Source organism: Argopecten irradians, chromosome 16 (assembly GCF_041381155.1).
Source record: "Argopecten irradians isolate NY chromosome 16, Ai_NY, whole genome shotgun sequence".
In the NCBI taxonomy this organism is placed as follows: Eukaryota; Metazoa; Mollusca; class Bivalvia; order Pectinida; family Pectinidae; genus Argopecten; species Argopecten irradians.
The window spans coordinates 1,634,773-1,660,052 of record NC_091149.1 but is presented as its reverse complement, the minus strand read 5'-3'; the positions used below and the strand labels follow the sequence as shown (position 1 = coordinate 1,660,052).

The window sequence follows — 25,280 nt, the reverse complement described above, 5'->3', positions numbered from 1 at the left end:
GTGTACAGGTATATGGGTGATCATAAGAAACTGTGTACAGGTATATGGGTGATCATAAGAAACTGTGTACAGGTATATGGGTGATCATTAGAAACTGTGTACAGGTATATGGGTGATCATTAGAAACTGTGTACAGGTATATGGGTGATCATAAGAAACTGTGTACAGGTATATGGGTGATCATAAGAAACTGTGTACAGGTATATGGGTGATCATAAGAAACTGTGTACAGGTATATGGGTGATCATAAGAAACTGTGTACAGGTATATGGGTGATCATAAGAAACTGTGTACAGGTATATGGGTGATCATAAGAAACTGTGTACAGGTATATGGGTGATCATTAGAAACTGTGTACAGGTATATGGGTGATCATTAGAAAACTGTGTACAGGTATATGGGTGATCATTAGAAACTGTGTACAGGTATATGGGTGATCATTAGAAACTGTGTACAGGTATATGGGTGATCATAGAAAACTGTGTACAGGTATATGGGTGATCATTAAGAAACTGTGTACAGGTATATGGGTGATCATTAGAAACTGTGTACAGGTATATGGGTGATCATTAGAAACTGTGTACAGGTATATGGGTGATCATTAGAAACTGTGTACAGGTATATGGGTGATCATAAGAAACTGTGTACAGGTATATGGGTGATCATTAGAAACTGTGTACAGGTATATGGGTGATCATTAGAAACTGTGTACAGGTATATGGGTGATCATTAGAAACTGTGTACAGGTATATGGGTGATCATTAGAAACTGTGTACAGGTATATGGGTGATCATTAGAAACTGTGTACAGGTATATGGGTGATCATTAGAAACTGTGTACAGGTATATGGGTGATCATTAGAAACTGTGTACAGGTATATGGGTGATCATTAGAAACTGTGTACAGGTATATGGGTGATCATTAGAAACTGTGTACAGGTATATGGGTGATCATAAGAAACTGTGTACAGGTATATGGGTGATCATTAGAAACTGTGTACAGGTATATGGGTGATCATAAGAAACTGTGTACAGGTATATGGGTGATCATTAGAAACTGTGTACAGGTATATGGGTGATCATTAGAAACTGTGTACAGGTATATGGGTGATCATAAGAAACTGTGTACAGGTATATGGGTGATCATTAGAAACTGTGTACAGGTATATGGGTGATCATTAGAAACTGTGTGTACAGGTATATGGGTGATCATAAGAAACTGTGTACAGGTATATGGGTGATAATTAGAAACTGTGTACAGGTATATGGGTGATCATTAGAAAACTGTGTACAGGTATATGGGTGATCATTAGGAACTGTGTACAGGTATATGGGTGCTCATTAGAAACTGTGTACAGGTATATGGGTGATCATTAGAAACTGTGTACAGGTATATGGGTGATCATTAGAAACTGTGTACAGGTATATTGGTGATCGTTAGAAACTGTGTACAGGTATATATGGTGATCATTAGAAACTGTGTACAGGTATATGGGTGATCATTAAGAAACTGTGTACAGGTATATGGGTGATCATTAAGAAACTGTGTACAGGTATATGGGTGATCATTAGAAACTGTGTACAGGTATATGGGTGATCATTAGAAACTGTGTACAGGTATATGGGTGATCATTAGAAACTGTGTACAGGTATATGGGTGATCATTAGAAACTGTGTACAGGTATATGGGTGATCATTAGAAACTGTGTACAGGTATATGGGTGATCATTAGAAACTGTGTACAGGTATATGGGTGATCATTAGAAACTGTGTACAGGTATATGGGTGATCATTAGAAACTGTGTACAGGTATATGGGTGATCATTAGAAACTGTGTACAGGTATATTGGTGATCATTAGAAACTGTGTACAGGTATATGGGTGATCATTAGAAACTGTGTACAGGTATATGGGTGATCATTAGAAACTGTGTACAGGTATATGGGTGATCATTAGAAACTGTGTACAGGTATATGGGTGATCATTAGAAACTGTGTACAGGTATATGGGTGATCATTAGAAACTGTGTACAGGTATATGGGTGATCATTAGAAACTGTGTACAGGTATATGGGTGATCATTAGAAACTGTGTACAGGTATATGGGTGATCATTAGAAACTGTGTACAGGTATATGGGTGATCATTAGAAACTGTGTACAGGTATATGGGTGATCATTAGAAACTGTGTACAGGTATATGGGTGATCATATTACAGAAAACTGTGTACAGGTATATGGGTGATCATAAGAAACTGTGTACAGGTATATGGGTGATCATAAGAAAATGTGTACAGGTATATGGGTGATCATAAGAAACTGTGTACAGGTATATGGGTGATAATTAGAAACTGTGTACAGGTATATGGGTGATCATTAGAAACTGTGTACAGGTATATGGGTGATCATTAGAAACTGTGTACAGGTATATGGGTGATCATTAGAAACTGTGTACAGGTATATGGGTGATCATTAGAAACTGTGTACAGGTATATGGGTGATCATTAGAAACTGTGTACAGGTATATGGGTGATCATTAGAAACTGTGTACAGGTATATGGGTGATCATTAGAAACTGTGTACAGGTATATGGGTGATATCATTAAGAAACTGTGTACAGGTATATGGGTGATCATCATAAGAAACTGTGTACAGGTATATGGGTGATCATTAGAAACTGTGTACAGGTATATGGGTGATCATTAGAAACTGTGTACAGGTATATGGGTGATCATAAGAAACTGTGTACAGGTATATGGGTGATCATTAGAAACTGTGTACAGGTATATGGGTGATCATTAGAAACTGTGTACAGGTATATGGGTGATCATAAGAAACTGTGTACAGGTATATGGGTGATCATTAGAAACTGTGTACAGGTATATGGGTGATCATTAGAAACTGTGTACAGGTATATGGGTGATCATTAGAAACTGTGTACAGGTATATGGGTGATCATTAGAAACTGTGTACAGGTATATGGGTGATCATTAGAAACTGTGTACAGGTATATGGGTGTCATAGAATGTACAGTATATGGGTGATCATTAGAAACTGTGTACAGGTATATGGGTGATCATAAGAAACTGTGTACAGGTATATGGGTGATCATTAGAAACTGTGTACAGGTATATGGGTGATCATTAGAAAACTGTGTACAGGTATATGGGTGATCATTAGGAACTGTGTACAGGTATATGGGTGCTCATTAGAAACTGTGTACAGGTATATGGGTGATCATTAGAAACTGTGTACAGGTATATGGGTGATCATTAGAAACTGTGTACAGGTATATGGGTGATCATTAGAAACTGTGTACAGGTATATGGGTGATCATTAGAAACTGTGTACAGGTATATGGGTGATCATTAGAAACTGTGTACAGGTATATGGGTGATCATTAGAAACTGTGTACAGGTATATGGGTGATCATTAGAAACTGTGTACAGGTATATGGGTGATCATTAGAAACTGTGTACAGGTATATGGGTGATCATTAGAAACTGTGTACAGGGTATGGGTGATCATTAGAAACTGTGTACAGGTATATGGGTGATCATTAAGAAACTGTGTACAGGTATATGGGTGATCATTAGAAAACTGTGTACAGGTATATGGGTGATCATTAGAAACTGTGTACAGGTATATGGGTGATCATAAGAAACTGTGTACAGGTATATGGGTGATCATTAGAAACTGTGTACAGGTATATGGGTGATCATTAGAAACTGTGTACAGGTATATGGGTGATCATTAGAAACTGTGTACAGGTATATGGGTGATCATTAGAAACTGTTGTACAGGTATATGGGTGATCATTAGAAACTGTGTACAGGTATATGGGTGATCATTAGAAACTGTGTACAGGTATATGGGTGATCATTAGAAACTGTGTACAGGTATATGGGTGATCATTAGAAACTGTGTACAGGTATATGGGTGATCATTAGAAACTGTGTACAGGTATATGGGTGATCATAAGAAACTGTTTACAGGTATATGGGTGATCATTAGAAACTGTGTACAGGTATATGGGTGATCATTAGAAACTGTGTACAGGTAAATGGGTGATCATAAGAAACCGTTTACAGGTATATGGGTGATCATAAGAAACTGTGTACAGGTATATGGGTGATCATTAGAAACTGTGTACAGGTATATGGGTGATCATTAGAAACTGTGTACAGGTATATGGGTGATCATTAGAAACTGTGTACAGGTATATGGGTGATCATTAGAAACTGTGTACAGGTATATGGGTGATCATTAGAAACTGTGTACAGGTATATGGGTGATCATTAGAAACTGTGTACAGGTATATGGGTGATCATTAGAAACTGTGTACAGGTATATGGGTGATCATTAGAAACTGTGTACAGGTATATGGGTGATCATTAGAAACTGTGTACAGGTATATGGGTGATCATTAGAAACTGTGTACAGGTATATGGGTGATCATTAGAAACTGTGTACAGGTATATGGGTGATCATTAGAAACTGTGTACAGGTATATGGGTGATCATTAGAAACTGTGTACAGGTATATGGGTGATCATTAGAAACTGTGTACAGGTATATGGGTGATCATTAGAAACTGTGTACAGGTATATGGGTGATCATTAGAAACTGTGTACAGGTATATGGGTGATCATTAGAAACTGTGTACAGGTATATGGGTGATCATTAGAAACTGTGTACAGGTATATGGGTGATCATAAGAAACTGTTTACAGGTATATGGGTGATCATTAGAAACTGTGTACAGGTATATGGGTGATCATAAGAAACTGTGTACAGGTATATGGGTGATCATTAGAAACTGTGTACAGGTATATGGGTGATCATTAGAAACTGTGTACAGGTATATGGGTGATCATAAGAAACTGTGTACAGGTATATGGGTGATCATTAGAAACTGTGTACAGGTATATGGGTGATCATAAGAAACTGTGTACAGGTATATGGGTGATCATTAGAAACTGTGTACAGGTATATGGGTGATCATTAGAAACTGTGTACAGGTATATGGGTGATCATTAGAAACTGTGTACAGGTATATGGGTGATCATAAGAAACTGTGTACAGGTATATGGTTGATCATTAGAAACTGTGTACAGGTATATGGGTGATCATTAGAAACTGTGTACAGGTATATGGGTGATCATAGAAACTGTGTACAGGTATATGGGTGATCATAAGAAACTGTGTACAGGTATATGGGTGATCATAAGAAACTGTGTACAGGTATATGGGTGATCATTAGAAACTGTGTACAGGTATATGGGTGATCATTAGAAACTGTGTACAGGTATATGGGTGATCATTAGAAACTGTGTACAGATATATGGGTGATCATAAGACACTGTGTACAGGTATATGGGTGATCATAAGAAACTGTGTACAGGTAAATGGGTGATCATAAGACACTGTGTACATGTATATGGGTGATCATTAGAAACTGTGTACAGGTATATATGGGTGATCATTAGAAACTGTGTACAGGTATATGGGTGATCATTAGAAACTGTGTACAGGTATATGGGTGATCATTAGAAACTGTGTACAGGTATACGGGTGATCATTAGAAACTGTGTACAGGTATATGGGTGATCATTAGAAACTGTGTACAGGTATATGGGTGATCATAAGAAATTGTGTACGGGTATATGGGTGATCATTAGAAACTGTGTACAGGTATATGGGTGATCATTAGAAACTGTGTACAGGTATAGGATGGGTGATCATAAGAAAACTGTGTACAGGTATATGGGTGGATCATTAGAAACTGTTACAGTATATGGTGATCATAGAAATGTGGTTATCATTAGAAACTGTGTACAGGTATATGGGTGATCATAAGAAACTGTGTACAGGTATAAGGGTGATCATTAGAAACTGTGTACAGGTATATGGGTGATCATTAGAAACTGTGTACAGGTATATGGGTGATCATTAGAAACTGTGTACAGGTATATTGGTGATCATTAGAAACTGTGTTACAGGTATATGGGTGATCATAAGAAACTGTGTACAGGTATATGGGTGTGATCATAAGAAACTGTGTACAGGTATATGGGTGATCATAAGAAACTGTGTACAGGTATAATGGGTGATCATAAGAAACTGTGTACAGGTATATGGGTGATCATAAGAAACTGTGTACAGGTATATGGGTGATCATAAGAAACTGTGTACAGGTATATGGGTGATCATAAGAAACTGTGTACAGGTATATGGGTGATCATAAGAAAACTGTGTACAGGTATATGGGTTGATCATAAGAAACTGTTGTACAGGTATTGGGTGACAGGTATATGGGTGATCATTAGAAACTGTGTACAGGTATATGGGTGATCATAAGAAACTTTGTACAGGTATATGGGTGATCATAAGAAACTGTAGGTGTACAGGTATATGGGTGATCATTAGAAACTGTGTACATGTATATGGGTGATCATGGTGTATATGGGTGATAATGATCATTAGAAACTGTGTACAGGTATATGGGTGATCATAGAAAACTGTGTACAGGTATACTGGGTGATCATAAGATAACTGTGTTACTACAGGTATATGAGAGTGATCATTAAGAAAACTGTTGTAACAGGGTATATGGCGTGGATAATAAGAAAACTGTTTACTACAGGTATAAGATGTGAATCATTAAGAAACTGGTTTCAGGTATAGAGGGGATCATTAAGAAACTGTGTACATGTATATAGGTGATCATTAGAAACTGTGTACAGGTAATATGGTGTGATCATTAGAACTGAGTAACAAGGCTGTACATTAGTTAATGTGTATATTATTCGGTGATCCATTAGACAACTGTGTACAGGTATATGGCAGTGATCATTAGAAACTGTGTACAGGTATATGGTGATCTTTAGATAAACAGTGATCAGTAGAAAACTGTGTTCAGGTATATGGGTGATCATTAGAAAATGAATATGTACATGTATATGTGTTGATCATTAGAAAACGTTGGTACTGGTATATGGGTGATCATTAGAAACTGTTTGTACTAAGGTAAATTGGGTGGATCCATTAGAACACTGTTTACAAGGTATATGGGTGAACATAAGAAAACTGTGATACATGTATAATGGGTGATCATAAGAAACTAGTTGTAAATCGGTATATGGTCGTGTTCAGTAGTAAACATGTTTACAGGTATATTGGTGATCATAAGGAATAATGTTTAAAGGTAATAATGGGTGATCAATACGAAAACATGTTTACAGGTATTATGGTGATCATAAGTCAACTGTGTACAGGTATAAGGGTGATTCATTAGAAAACGTCGCACAGCGTATAAGGGTGTTCATTAAGAAACTGATTTAAAGGTAAATGGGAGAACAAAAGAAAAACATTATTACAGGTATATTTGTGATCATTATAGATACTGCGTACAGGTATAGGGGTGTTCATAAGAAAATGATTACATACAGGGTATAGGGGTGTTCCATAATAAACTGTCGTAACAGGTTATATGGTGCTTGTTCATTAAGATCCTGTTGAACAGGTATATGGAGACTGATCATAAGACACTGTGTACCAGGTATATGGGTGATTACATACTTAGACCACTGTGTACAGGTATATGGGTAGATCATAAGAATCTGTGTACAGGTATATGGCGGTGATCATATAGACACTGTGTACAGCGTTCTATGGGTGAGTCATTAAGGGACCACTTTGTACATGTATATGGGTGATAATAAGAATCAAAAAAAATGTGTAATTGAACTTTTGGTATCATTAGAAACTGTCTACAGGTATATGGGTGATCATAAGACAACTGTCGCAGGTATTGTGATCATTAGAAACTGATGACAGATATATGGGTGATCAACTCAGTGAAATGTGTAACAGACCCGGTGCTGTGATCCCATTAGAAAGTCCGGGATGTACAGCTGACATTGATCATAGAAAACTGTGACAGGTATATGACGGGTGATCATTAAAACCAAAGTTCCGCAGACAGTGGCACATGCAATCAGGGCTGGCATCATTAGTTGATAGGTGTAGTTAACTTCACATGATCACTGTGTACAGAATAGGCCTTAAGAAGGTAATGTTGTACAGGTAGTAATGGGGATCATAGAAACATAATACAGAAAAATGATCATTAAAAACTGTCTGTACAGGTATTGGTCATCATAGAAACTGTTTCCAGTCTTTAACTGTCAGATGATCATTAAAAGAGTACTGCAGGTAATGGGTGATCTTTAGATAGTGTCCTGTTTACAGGTACAGGTGTGATCATATACAGAAACTACACAGTGGGTGTATAAGAAACAGGTTATACAGGTATATGGTGATCATTATAAACAGTGTACAGGTATATGGTGTGATCTTTATACACAGGTGTCCAGGTATATGTGTGATCATTATACACAGGTGATACTTTATATAGAAACTGTGTACAGGTATATGGGTGTCATTATAGACAGGTGTACTGTGTACAGTACCCATGTGTCATTTATAACAGGTACAGGTGTACATGGGTGATCATTATAACAGGTATATGGGTCATTAGAAACTTTGTACACAGGTATATGGTGTCCTTTATTGTACACAGGTGTACTTTATAACAGGTGTGTCCATGTGTCCTTTATACACAGTGATCATTGGTCACTTTAAAACTGTGTACAGGTATATTGGTGATCATAAGAAAATGTGTACTTTATAGGTATATGGGTGATCATAAGTCCTTGTACAGGTATGTGATCATTAGAAACTGTGTACAGGTACAGGTGTACTCATAACAGGTGTGTACATGTGTCTTTATACACACAGGTGTACATAGTACACAGGTGATCATTAGACAACATAATGTGTCCATATATGGGTGATTTATAGAAACTGTGTCCATGTATATGGTTTATACACAGGTGTACTGTATACACAGGTATATGTGTCCTTTATAACAGTTTACTTTATGACATGGTGTCATTATCATGTGTCTACTTTATGGGTGATCATTAGAAACTGTGTACAGGTATATGGGTGATCATTCACAGAGAAACTTTGTGTACAGAGTATATTTTGGGTGATCAGATAGAACTTTGTATACAGGTATGGTGTCCTTTAAGAAGATGTACAGATGTCTTTTCATACAGAGGTGTTTTATACACAGTATCCTTTAACACTGTGTACAGGTATATGATAGATGTATTATGGGTGATACATACGACTGTTGTACAGAGTATATGTCCTTTTTACAAGATTCCTTTATAGTAATGGGTGTGATCATTTATACAGGTAGACTGACAGATTAATTTATACAGGATGTCCTGGGTATCATACAGAGTGTGTCCTTTATAGACAGGTTGTCATTACAAACTTGTACAGACAGGTCTCCTGTGATATAGTGTAATGACAAATGTCCTTTTTACAGACTGTCACAGTGTATATAGACAGGTGTATCATTATAAAGAGAGTACTTATATACAGATGTCATCATAAATAATAGTGTACCCAGGTTTATACAAGTGATCATTTATATAACAGGTGTCCATGGTGTTACAGAGTGGTAACTGTATAGAACTGATGTGATTATAAGAATAGTGTACTATGTAATCTTTATAAGAGACATGTGTACAGGTGATCATTATATAGAGTGTACTTTGTATAGACAGGTGTACATAAGAATGGTTGTTATACAGAGTTACTAAAATCATTTATAGACACACTATGTACAGTGTCATACAGAGTGTGGTATTTTTATAGACAGTTAGTCCTTTGACAGTTAATGGTGGTCTTTTACAGAGTGGTGTATGGTGGTCATTATAGACGTTGTCTGACAGAAGTGTGGTCAGTTGTCTTTACAGAGTGTGGTGAGTCTTTATAGACAGTTTGTCTGACACTAATGGTGGTCTTTATAGACAGTTGTAACTGACAGAGAGAGTGTGTGGTCTTTAGACAGTTGTCTTTATACAGAATGGTGGTCTTTATAGACAGTTGTCTGACAGAGTGGTGGTCTTTATAGACAGTTGTCTGACAGAGTGGTGGTCTTTATAGACAGTTGTCTGACAGAGTGGTGGTCTTTATAGACAGTTGTCTGACAGAGTGGTGGTCTTTATAGACAGTTGTCTGACAGAGTGGTGGTCTTTATAGACAGTTGTCTGACAGAGTGGTGGTCTTTATAGACAGTTGTCTGACAGAGTGGTGGTCTTTATAGACAGTTGTGTGACAGAGTGGTGTGTCTTTATAGACTATATATAGACAGGTGTCTTTCAGAATAGGTGTACATTTGTTACACTGGACAAGACGTGGTGGCTCTTTATAGACAGTTGTCTGGACAGAGTGCGTTGTCTTTATAGAACTGTTATATGAACTGATTGCGTGATCTTTATAGAATGTTGGTCTGACTGAGTGGTGGTCTTTATAGGCAGTTGTATGACAGAATGGTGGTCGTTATAGACAGTTGTCTGACAGAATGGTGGTCGTTATAGAAAGTTGTCTGACAGTGTGGTGGTCGTTATAGACAGTTGTCTGACAGTACACACAGGTCACTCCAGACAAATAGTGTAATTTGTTACAGGACCATGTACTATAAACCATACACACTAATGGTCACTCCAGTAATAGTGTAATTTGTTACACTCTATAAAAACCATACACACTAATGGTCACTCCAGATAATAGTGTAATTTGTTACAGACCATGTACTATAAAACCATACACACTAATGGTAAGATAATAGTGTAATTTGTGTACAGACCATGTACTATAAACCATACACACTAATGGTCACTCCAGATAATAGTGTAATTTGTTTACAGACCATGTACTATAAACCATACACACTAATGGTCACTGTAATTTGTAACAGACCATGAACTATAAACCATACACACTAATGGTCACTCCAGATAATAGTGTAATTTGTTACAGACCATGTACTATAAACCATACACACTAATGGTCACTCCAGATAATAGTGTAATTTGTAACAGACCATGTACTATAAACCATACACACTAATGGTCACTCCAGATAATAGTGTAATTTGTAACAGACCATGTACTATAAACCATACACACTAATGGTCACTCCAGATAATAGTGTAATTTGTTACAGACCATGTACTATAAACCATACACACTAATGGTCACTCCAGATAATAGTGTAATTTGTTACAATGTACTATAAACCATGTACTATAAACCATACCCACTAATGGTCACTCCAGATAATAGTGTAATTTGTTACAGACCATGTACTATAAACCATACACACTAATGGTCACTCCAGATAATAGTGTAATTTGTAACAGACCATGTACTATAAACCATACACACTAATGGTCACTCCAGATAATAGTGTAATTTGTAACAGACCATGTACTATAAACCATACACACTAATGGTCACTCCAGATAATAGTGTAATTTGTAACAGACCATGTACTATAAACCATACACACTAATGGTCACTCCAGATAATAGTGTAATTTGTAACAGACCATGTACTATAAACCATACACACTAATGGTCACTCCAGATAATAGTGTAATTTGTAACAGACCATGTACTATAAACCATACACACTAATGGTCACTCCAGATAATAGTGTAATTTGTTACAGACCATGTACTATAAACCATACACACTAATGGTCACTCCAGATAATAGTGTAATTTGTTACAGACCATGTACTATAAACCATACACACTAATGGTCACTCCAGATAATAGTGTAATTTGTTACAGACCATGTACTATAAACCATACACACTAATGGTCACTCCAGATAATAGTGTAATTTGTAACAGACCATGTACTATAAACCATACACACTAATGGTCACTCCAGATAATAGTGTAATTTGTTACAGACCATGTACTATAAACCATACACACTAATGGTCACTCCAGATAATAGTGTAATTTGTTACAGACCATGTACTATAAACCATACACACTAATGGTCACTCCAGATAATAGTGTAATTTGTTACAGACCATGTACTACTATAAACCATACACACTAATGGTCACTCCAGATAATAGTGTAATTTGTTACAGACCATGTACTATAAACCATACACACTAATGGTCACTCTAGATAATAGTGTAATTTGTAACAGACCATGTACTATAAACCATACCCACTAATGGTCACTCCAGATAATAGTGTAATTTGTTACAGACCATGTACTATAAACCATACACACTAATGGTCACTCCAGATAATAGTGTAATTTGTTACAGACCATGTACTATAAACCATACACACTAATGGTCACTCCAGATAATAGTGTAATTTGTTACAGACCATGTACTATAAACCATACACACTAATGGTCACTCCAGATAATAGTGTAATTTGTTACAGACCATGTACTATAAACCATACACACTAATGGTCACTCCAGATAATAGTGTAATTTGTTACAGACCATGTACTATAAACCATACACACTAATGATCACTCCAGATAATAGTGTAATTTGTAACAGACCATGTACTATAAACCATACACACTAATGGTCACTCCAGATAATAGTGTAATTTGTAACAGACCATGTACTATAAACCATACACACTAATGGTCACTCCAGATAATAGTGTAATTTGTTACAGACCATGTACTATAAACCATACACACTAATGGTCACTCCAGATAATAGTGTAATTTGTTACAGACCATGTACTATAAACCATACACACTAATGGTCACTCCAGATAATAGTGTAATTTGTTACAGACCATGTACTATAAACCATACACACTAATGGTCACTCCAGATAATAGTGTAATTTGTTACAGACCATGTACTATAAACCATACACACTAATGGTCACTCCAGATAATAGTGTAATTTGTAACAGACCATGTACTATAAACCATACACACTAATGGTCACTCCAGATAATAGTGTAATTTGTAACAGACCATGTACTATAAACCATACACACTAATGGTCACTCCAGATAATAGTGTAATTTGTTACAGACCATGTACTATAAACCATACACACTAATGGTCACTCCAGATAATAGTGTAATTTGTTACAGACCATGTACTATAAACCATACACACTAATGGTCACTCCAGATAATAGTGTAATTTGTTACAGACCATGTACTATAAACCATACACACTAATGGTCACTCCAGATAATAGTGTAATTTGTAACAGACCATGTACTATAAACCATACACACTAATGGTCACTCCAGATAATAGTGTAATTTGTAACAGACCATGTACTATAAACCATACACACTAATGGTCACTCCAGATAATAGTGTAATTTGTTACAGACCATGTACTATAAACCATACACACTAATGGTCACTCCAGATAATAGTGTAATTTGTTACAGACCATGTACTATAAACCATACCCACTAATGGTCACTCCAGATAATAGTGTAATTTGTTACAGACCATGTACTATAAACCATACACACTAATGGTCACTCCAGATAATAGTGTAATTTGTTACAGACCATGTACTATAAACCATACACACTAATGGTCACTCCAGATAATAGTGTAATTTGTTACAGACCATGTACTATAAACCATACACACTAATGGTCACTCCAGATAATAGTGTAATTTGTTACAGACCATGTACTATAAACCATACACACTAATGGTCACTCCAGATAATAGTGTAATTTGTTACAGACCATGTACTATAAACCATACACACTAATGGTCACTCCAGATAATAGTGTAATTTGTTACAGACCATGTACTATAAACCATACACACTAATGGTCACTCCAGATAATAGTGTAATTTGTAACAGACCATGTACTATAAACCATACACACTAATGGTCACTCCAGATAATAGTGTAATTTGTTACAGACCATGTACTATAAACCATACACACTAATGGTCACTCCAGATAATAGTGTAATTTGTTACAGACCATGTACTATATAAACCATACACACTAATGGTCACTCCAGATAATAGTGTAATTTGTTACAGACCATGTACTATAAACCATACACACTAATGGTCACTCCAGATAATAGTGTAATTTGTTACAGACCATGTACTATAAACCATACACACTAATGGTCACTCCAGATAATAGTGTAATTTGTAACAGACCATGTACTATAAACCATACACACTAATGGTCACTCCAGATAATAGTGTAATTTGTTACAGACCATGTACTATAAACCATACCCACTAATGGTCACTCCAGATAATAGTGTAATTTGTTACAGACCATGTACTATAAACCATACACACTAATGGTCACTCCAGATAATAGTGTGTAATTTGTAACAGACCATGTACTATAAACCATACACACTAATGGTCACTCCAGATAATAGTGTAATTTGTTACAGACCATGTACTATAAACCATACACACTAATGGTCACTCCAGATAATAGTGTAATTTGTTAACAGACCATGTACTATAAACCATACACACTAATGGTCACTCCAGATAATAGTGTAATTTGTTACAGACCATGTACTATAAACCATACACACTAATGGTCACTCCAGATAATAGTGTAATTTGTAACAGACCATGTACTATAAACCATACACACTAATGGTCACTCCAGATAATAGTGTAATTTGTAACAGACCATGTACTATAAACCATACACACTAATGGTCACTCCAGATAATAGTGTAATTTGTTACAGACCATGTACTATAAACCATACACACTAATGGTCACTCCAGATAATAGTGTAATTTGTAACAGACCATGTACTATAAACCATACACACTAATGGTCACTCCAGATAATAGTGTAATTTGTTACAGACCATGTACTATAAACCATACACACTAATGGTCACTCCAGATAATAGTGTAATTTGTAACAGACCATGTACTATAAACCATACACACACTAATGATCACTCCAGATAATAGTGTAATTTGTTAACAGACCATGTACTATAAACCATACACACTAATGGTCACTCCAGATAATAGTGTAATTTGTTACAGACCATGTACTATAAACCATACACACTAATGGTCACTCCAGATAATAGTGTAATTTGTTACAGACCATGTACTATAAACCATACACACTAATGGTCACTCTAGATAATAGTGTAATTTGTAACAGACCATGTACTATAAAACCATACACACTAATGGTCACTCCAGATAATAGTGTAATTTGTTACAGACCATGTACTATAAACCATACACACTAATGGTCACTCCAGATAATAGTGTAATTTGTTACAGACCATGTACTATAAACCATACACACTAATGGTCACTCCAGATAATAGTGTAATTTGTAACAGACCATGTACTATAAACCATACACACTAATGGTCACTCCAGATAATAGTGTAATTTGTTACAGACCATGTACTATAAACCATACACACTAATGGTCACTCCAGATAATAGTGTAATTTGTACAGACCATGTACTATAAACCATACACACTAATGGTCACTCGATAATAGTGTAATTTGTACAGACCATGTACTATAAACCATACACACTAATGGTCACTCCAGATAATAGTGTAATTTGTTACAGACCATGTACTATAAACCATACACACTAATGGTCACTCCAGATAATAGTGTAATTTGTAACAGACCATGTACTATAAACCATACACACTAATGGTCACTCCAGATAATAGTGTAATTTGTTACAGACCATGTACTATAAACCATACACACTAATGGTCACTCCAGATAATAGTGTAATTTGTTACAGACCATGTACTATAAACCATACACACTAATGGTCACTCCAGATAATAGTGTAATTTGTTACAGACCATGTACTATAAACCATACACACTAATGGTCACTCCAGATAATAGTGTAATTTGTTACAGACCATGTACTATAAACCATACACACTAATGGTCACTCCAGATAATAGTGTAATTTGTTACAGACCATGTACTATAAACCATACACACTAATGGTCACTCCAGATAATAGTGTAATTTGTAACAGACCATGTACTATAAACCATACACACTAATGGTCACTCCAGATAATAGTGTAATTTGTTACAGACCATGTACTATAAACCATACACACTAATGGTCACTCCAGATAATAGTGTAATTTGTAACAGACCATGTACTATAAACCATACACACTAATGGTCACTCCAGATAATAGTGTAATTTGTTACAGACCATGTACTATAAACCATACACACTAATGGTCACTCCAGATAATAGTGTAATTTGTTACAGACCATGTACTATAAACCATACACACCATACACTCCACTAATGTCACTCAGATAATAGTGTAATTTGTTACAGACCATGTACTATAAACCATACACACTAATGGTCACTCCAGATAATAGTGTAATTTGTTACAGACCATGTACTATAAACCATACACACTAATGGTCACTCCAGATAATAGTGTAATTTGTAACAGACCATGTACTATAAACCATACACACTAATGGTCACTCCAGATAATAGTGTAATTTGTTACAGACCATGTACTATAAACCATACACACTAATGGTCACTCCAGATAATAGTGTAATTTGTTACAATGTACTAACAGACCATGTACTATAAAACCATACACACTAATGGTCACTCCAGATAATAGTGTAATTTGTAACAGACCATGTACTATAAACCATACACACTAATGGTCACTCCAGATAATAGTGTAATTTGTTACAGACCATGTACTATAAACCATACACACTAATGGTCACTCCAGATAATAGTGTAATTTGTAACAGACCATGTACTATAAACCATACACACTAATGGTCACTCCAGATAATAGTGTAATTTGTTACAGACCATGTACTATAAACCATACACACTAATGGTCACTCCAGATAATAGTGTAATTTGTAACAGACCATGTACTAAAACCATACACACTAATGGTCACTCCAGATAATAGTGTAATTTGTTACAGACCATGTACTATAAACCATACACACTAATGGTCACTCCAGATAATAGTGTAATTTGTAACAGACCATGTACTATAAACCATACACACTAATGGTCACTCCAGATAATAGTGTAATTTGTTACAGACCATGTACTATAAACCATACACACTAATGGTCACTCCAGATAATAGTGTAATTTGTAACAGACCATGTGTACTATAAACCATACACACTAATGGTCACTCCAGATAATAGTGTAATTTGTAACAGACCATGTACTATAAACCATACACACTAATGGTCACTCCAGATAATAGTGTAATTTGTTACAGACCATGTACTATAAACCATACACACTAATGGTCACTCCAGATAATAGTGTAATTTGTACAGACCATGTACTATAAACCATACACACTAATGGTCACTCCAGATAATAGTGTAATTTGTAACAGACCATGTACTATAAACCATACACACTAATGGTCACTCCAGATAATAGTGTAATTTGTTACAGACCATGTACTATAAACCATACACACTAATGGTCACTCCAGATAATAGTGTAATTTGTTACAGACCATGTACTATAAACCATACACACTAATGGTCACTCCAGATAATAGTGTAATTTGTTACAGACCATGTACTATAAACCATACACACTAATGGTCACTCCAGATAATAGTGTAATTTGTTACAGACCATGTACTATAAACCATACACACTAATGGTCACTCCAGATAATAGTGTAATTTGTTACAGACCATGTACTATAAACCATACACACTAATGGTCACTCCAGATAATAGTGTAATTTGTTACAGACCATGTACTATAAACCATACACACTAATGGTCACTCCAGATAATAGTGTAATTTGTTACAGACCATGTACTATAAACCATACACACTAATGGTCACTCCAGATAATAGTGTAATTTGTTACAGACCATGTACTATAAACACCACTAAATGGTCACTCAGATAATAGTGTAATTTGTTACAGACCATGTACTATAAACCATACACACTAATGGTCACTCCAGATAATAGTGTAATTTGTAACAGACCATGTACTATAAACCATACACACTAATGGTCACTCCAGATAATAGTGTAATTTGTTACAGACCATGTACTATAAACCATACACACTAATGGTCACTCCAGATAATAGTGTAATTTGTTACAGACCATGTACTATAAACCATACACACTAATGGTCACTCCAGATAATAGTGTAATTTGTTACAGACCATGTACTATAAACCATACACACTAATGGTCACTCCAGATAATAGTGTAATTTGTTACAGACCATGTACTATAAACCATACACACTAATGGTCACTCCAGATAATAGTGTAATTTGTAATAGACCATGTACTATAAACCATACACACTAATGGTCACTCCAGATAATAGTGTAATTTGTTACAGACCATGTACTATAAACCATACACACTAATGGTCACTCCAGATAATAGTGTAATTTGTAACAGACCATGTACTATAAACCATACACACTAATGGTCACTCCAGATAATAGTGTAATTTGTAACAGACCATGTACTATAAACCATACACACTAATGGTCACTCTAGATAATAGTGTAATTTGTTACAGACCATGTACTATAAACCATACACACTAATGGTCACTCCAGATAATAGTGTAATTTGTAACAGACCATGTACTATAAACCATACACACTAATGGTCACTCCAGATAATAGTGTAATTTGTTACAGACCATGTACTATAAACCATACACACTAATGGTCACTCCAGATAATAGTGTAATTTGTAACAGACCATGTACTATAAACCATACACACTAATGATCACTCCAGATAATAGTGTAATTTGTTACAGACCATGTACTATAAACCATACACACTAATGGTCACTCCAGATAATAGTGTAATTTGTTACAGACCATGTACTATAAACCATACACACTAATGGTCACTCCAGATAATAGTGTAATTTGTAACAGACCATGTACATAAACCATACACACTAATGGTCACTCCAGATAATAGTGTAATTTGTTACAGACCATGTACTATAAACCATACACACTAATGGTCACTCCAGATAATAGTGTAATTTGTAACAGACCATGTACTATAAACCATACACACTAATGGTCACTCCAGATAATAGTGTAATTTGTTACAGACCATGTACTATAAACCATACACACTAATGGTCACTCCAGATAATAGTGTAATTTGTAACAGACCATGTACTATAAACCATACACACTAATGGTCACTCCAGATAATAGTGTAATTTGTTAACAGACCATGTACTATAAACCATACACACTAATGGTCACTCCAGATAATAGTGTAATTTGTAACAGACCATGTACTATAAACCATACACACTAATGGTCACTCCAGATAATAGTGTAATTTGTAACAGACCATGTACTATAAACCATACACACTAATGGTCACTCCAGATAATAGTGTAATTTGTTACAGACCATGTACTATAAACCATACCCATTAATGGTCACTCCAGATAATAGTGTAATTTGTAACAGACCATGTACTATAAACCATACACACTAATGGTCACTCCAGATAATAGTGTAATTTGTAACAGACCATGTACTATAAACCATACACACTAATGGTCACTCCAGATAATAGTGTAATTTGTAACAGACCATGTACTATAAACCATACACACTAATGGTCACTCCAGATAATAGTGTAATTTGTAACAGACCATGTACTATAAACCATACACACTAATGGTCACTCCAGATAATAGTGTAATTTGTAACAGACCATGTACTATAAACCATACACACTAATGGTCACTCCAGATAATAGTGTAATTTGTAACAGACCATGTACTATAAACCATACACACTAATGGTCACTGTAATTTGTAACAGACCATGAACTATAAACCATACACACTAATGGTCACTCCAGATAATAGTGTAATTTGTAACAGACCATGTACTATAAACCATACACACTAATGGTCACTCCAGATAATAGTGTAATTTGTTACAGACCATGTACTATAAACCATACACACTAATGGTCACTCCAGATAATAGTGTAATTTGTAACAGACCATGTACTATAAACCATACACACTAATGGTCACTCTAGATAATAGTGTAATTTGTTACAATGTACTATAAACCATACACACTAATGGTCACTCCAGATAATAGTGTAATTTGTAACAGACCATGTACTATAAACCATACACACTAATGGTCACTCCAGATAATAGTGTAATTTGTAACAGACCATGTACTATAAACCATACACACTAATGGTCACTCCAGATAATAGTGTAATTTGTAACAGACCATGTACTATAAACCATACACACTAATGGTCACTCCAGATAATAGTGTAATTTGTTACAGACCATGTACTATAAACCATACACACTAATGGTCACTCCAGATAATAGTGTAATTTGTTACAGACCATGTACTATAAACCATACACACTAATGGTCACTCCAGATAATAGTGTAATTTGTAACAGACCATGTACTATAAACCATACACACTAATGGTCACTGTAATTTGTAACAGACCATGTACTATAAACCATACCCACTAATAATCACTCTAGATAATAGTGTAATTTGTTACAATGTACTATAAACCATACACACTAATGATCACTCCAGATAATAGTGTAATTTGTAACAGACCATGTACTATAAACCATACACACTAATGGTCACTCCAGATAATAGTGTAATTTGTAACAGACCATGTACTATAAACCATACACACTAATGGTCACTCCAGATAATAGTGTAATTTGTAACAGACCATGTACTATAAACCATACACACTAATGATCACTCTAGATAATAGTGTAATTTGTTACAGACCATGTACTATAAACCATACACACTAATGATCACTCTAGATAATAGTGTAATTTGTTACAGACCATGTACTATAAACCATACACACTAATGGTCACTCCAGATAATAGTGTAATTTGTTACAGACCATGTACTATAAACCATACACACTAATGGTCACTCCAGATAATAGTGTAATTTGTTACAGACCATGTACTATAAACCATACACACTAATGGTCACTCCAGATAATAGTGTAATTTGTTACAGACCATGTACTATAAACCATACACACTAATGGTCACTCCAGAAAATAGTGTAATTTGTAACAGACCATGTACTATAAACCATACACACTAATGGTCACTCCAGATAATAGTGTAATTTGTTACAGACCATGTACTATAAACCATACACACTAATGGTCACTCCAGATAATAGTGTAATTTGTAACAGACCATGTACTATAAACCATACACACTAATGGTCACTCCAGAAAATAGTGTAATTTGTAACAGACCATGTACTATAAACCATACACACTAATGATCACTCTAGATAATAGTGTAATTTGTTACAGACCATGTACTATAAACCATACACACTAATGGTCACTCCAGATAATAGTGTAATTTGTTACAGACCATGTACTATAAACCATACACACTAATGGTCACTCCAGATAATAGTGTAATTTGTTACAGACCATGTACTATAAACCATACCCACTAATGGTCACTCCAGATAATAGTGTAATTTGTTACAGACCATGTACTATAAACCATACACACTAATGGTCACTCCAGATAATAGTGTAATTTGTTACAGACCATGTACTATAAACCATACACACTAATGATCACTCTAGATAATAGTGTAATTTGTTACAGACCATGTACTATAAACCATACACATTAATGGTCACTTCAGATAATAGTATAATTTGTTACAGACCATGTACTATAAACCATACCCACTAATGGTCACTCCAGATAATAGTGTAATTTGTTACAGACCATGTACTATAAACCATACCCATTAATGATCACTCTAGATAATAGTATAATTTGTTACAGACCATGTACTATAAACCATACCCACTAATGGTCACTCCAGATTATACTGTAATTTGTTACAGACCGTGTACTATTAACCAACCTACTTTCACAGCTGCTGAATTAGGATATTTCAATTTTAAACATTTTCACAGAGATGAAGTTTTTAAAATGGATTGGAGTTGTCTTTGAATACAAAGGTGCAAGCATGATATAAGATTTATTTAAGATATAAATTCGTGGAAATAAACTTTCAAGAATCTACCTTATCCGCAAAATTCTCAAAAATAGATTGCCTGTGAAAGTTGGTTTATATTATATGTAATATTATATGTGAAAGGGTTACTCACCATGGACGAGTTTAGTACTGTCATCCTGTCCTATTTTACATTAATTTAATGGGGACTTCTCTGTGTAACAAATACTATTAGGACTAGAGGTACCATCAGGACCAATCTGGGCCCCGACATAGATTTATTTTTATACCAAAACTGGCCCTTATTGCACCTCTATTCCTTTGAAACAAGTTGTTGTTAAAGTTTTGATAGCCTTGATGAAAAAATGTTTGACAGAATTCTGTGGTCAAAATACGCATGTATGAGTATTTAATCTTCGCATATTACAGAGTTAGCTCCCTATCAGATAGATACCGATTGTTATGTCATTATTTTGTGAGCGCAATTCGCGTCGTTTTCTCCGAAAAGTATGATGTTACACTCGTAAACATATGATGTAACAATCGATACCTACCGGTAAAGGCAGATAACTCTGTAATATGCAACTACAGAATATTGGGGGCAAAGTATGATAAGGTTAGAAATCTAGTAGTTCTCCATTCTAACACATCCTCATGCAGTTATATCCTCATTTTTTTCAGCAACTCGATGACTGGTCCTTTGATGTGTTTGCTGTGAATACAGCTGCGGACGGACATGCCTTGAAATTTGTGGGTTATGAACTATTGCAAAAATATGATTTAATATCAAAGTTTAAAATCAGCACTAGTGTGTTGGATAGCTTCTTACTGGCGATAGAACAAGGTTACAGCAAATACAAGAACCCCTACCACAACCTCCTTCATGGAGCTGACGTGGCACAAACCGTGCATTTTGTTCTGTCGCAGAGCAAGCTTGCAGTAAGTATAACACTAAAGGTTTTATTTTGTTATAATCTGGCAATTTAAGGCAAAGTTTCAGTACAATAAAAGTCCTTTTGACCAGAAGGATAGACAATTTTTTTTTTAAGTAAGTGTCTCAATTTAAGGTTTTTTAATTGGATTGATGTTGCTTCATGCAAAAGACAATTGCTTGTACTAGTTTGATACCAGTTTTTATTACATTTTCAGTGAGAAATATACATGTAAGGTTTTATGGTGAAAATATATGGTATTTTTCACCCGAGTGAAAATATCACTTTTGCACTAACAGCTCAATGTAAATTTGCTAGCTTCAATTTGATTGGCTAGAGCAAAGGTCATTATCTGATCATGATGCTGTCCATTGTCAGTAATTGGTGTGAAAAGATCATTCTGTATTTTAATCAGATGTGCTATTTCTTACATATTGTATATAAGCGCCCTTGAATAAAATGTTGAAAAATAACCAATGGAGTTTTGCCCCCACAGCACTGGCTGACAGACTTGGAGGTGTTTGCTACGATAATCGCTGCATTGATACACGACTATGAACACACAGGAACAACCAATAACTTTCATATTATGACAGGGTGAGTTAGACCTTCTGTATATACATAAGTATAATACCACTTAATGAAAAAACCTTGCTAGATTCTAATAAGTTATAATATATTATTTATACATGTAAAATTTGCAAATAAACTTAAAAAAGTATTTCAAACACACTAGAAAAGTAATTATAATTTCATCACAGTGCCTTTATATATAGTACATACATTTTGAGTGATAATAAAGTCATTTTGAGATCATGAATTGTAAAATTATGTATTCATGAAGACATTATAGGTGAGGTCACAGAATTCAATATAAGTGTCAAACTTTGTTGCTGCTCTTAGTAGTGACTCTATTATGGATTTTGCATATTACAGAGTTATCTGCCCATGCGGATGAGAAAATGACGTGAATTTCACTCACAAAATCATGACATCATGATAGATATATACCTTACCGCAAGGGAGGTAACACTGTAATATACCGAGACGGAATATTATTATAAATCTTGCCTCGACAGGTCCGAAGTCGCAATATTATATAATGATAGAGCTGTGCTAGAGAATCACCACATCAGTGCCTCCTTCCGAATGATGAAAACCGACGAATGCAATATTGTATCAAACCTCAGCCGAGAGGAGTTCAGGTACGTATCAAATCTCAGCTGAGAAGAGTTCAGGTACGTATCAAACCTCAGCCGAGAGGAGTTCAGGTACATATCAAATCTCAGCTGAGAAGAGTTCAGGTACATATCAAATCTCAGCCGAGAGGAGTTCAGGTGCGTATCAAATCTCAGCCGAGAGGAGTTCAGGTACATATCAAATCTCAGCCAAAAGGAGTTCAGGTACGTATCAAATCTCAGCCGAGAGGAGTTCAGGTACATATCAAATCTCAGCCAATAGGAGTTCAGGTACGTATCAAATCTCGGCCAAAAGGAGTTCAGGTACATATCAAATCTCAGACGAGAGGAGTTCAGGTACATATCAAAACTCAGCCGAGAAGACTTCAAGTACGCATCAAATCTCTACCGAGAGGAGTTCAGGTACATATCAAATCTCAGCCGAGAAGAGTTCAGGTACATATCAAACCTCAGCCGAGAAGATTTCAGGTGGGTATCAAATCTCAGCCGAAAGGAGTTCAGGTACGTATCAAACTTCAGCCGAAAGGCGTTCAGGTACATATCAAATCTCAGCCGAGAAGAGTTCAGGTACGTATCAGACCTCAACCGAGAGGGGTTCAGGTGCGTATCAAATCTCAGCCGAAAGGCGTTCAGGTACGTATCAAATCTCAGCCGAAAGGCGTTCAGGTACGTATCAAACTTCAGCCGAAAGACGTTCAGGTACATATCAAATCTCAGCCGAGAAGAGTTCAGGTACGTATCAGACCACAGCCGAAAGGAGTTCAGGTACGTATCAAATCTCAGCCGAGAGGAGTTCAGGTACGTATCAAATCTCAGCCGAGAGGAGTTCAGGTACGCATCAAATCTCAGCCAAGAGGAGTTCAGGTACGTATCAAATCTCAGCCGAGAGGAGTTCAGGTACATATCAAATCTCAGCTGAGAGGAGTTCAGGTACGTATCAAATCTCAGACGAGAAGACTTCAGGTACGTATCAAACCTCAGCTGAGAGGAGTTCAGGTACGTATCAAACCTCAGCCAAGAGGACTTCAGGTACGTATCAAATCTCAGCCAAGAGGAGTTCAGGTACATATCAAATCTCAGCTGAGAGGAGTTCAGGTACGTATCAGATCTCAGCCGAGAAGACTTCAGGTACATATCAAACCTCAGCTGAGAGGAGTTCAGG

General features: G+C 35.7%; 1 protein-coding gene across 1 annotated transcript in view; it reads left to right on the top strand.

The window, feature by feature from the left end:
* The window catches only part of LOC138310819 (dual specificity calcium/calmodulin-dependent 3',5'-cyclic nucleotide phosphodiesterase 1A-like), a 237,084-nt gene that overhangs the window by 191,393 nt on the left and 20,411 nt on the right, over window positions 1–25,280 (top strand). The window contains exons 7-9 of the mRNA XM_069252148.1: window positions 22,669–22,926; window positions 23,416–23,516; window positions 23,999–24,124. Of these exons, the coding sequence (XP_069108249.1) occupies window positions 22,669–22,926; window positions 23,416–23,516; window positions 23,999–24,124 (485 nt within the window). The remainder of the gene's footprint in view (window positions 1–22,668; window positions 22,927–23,415; window positions 23,517–23,998; window positions 24,125–25,280) is intronic.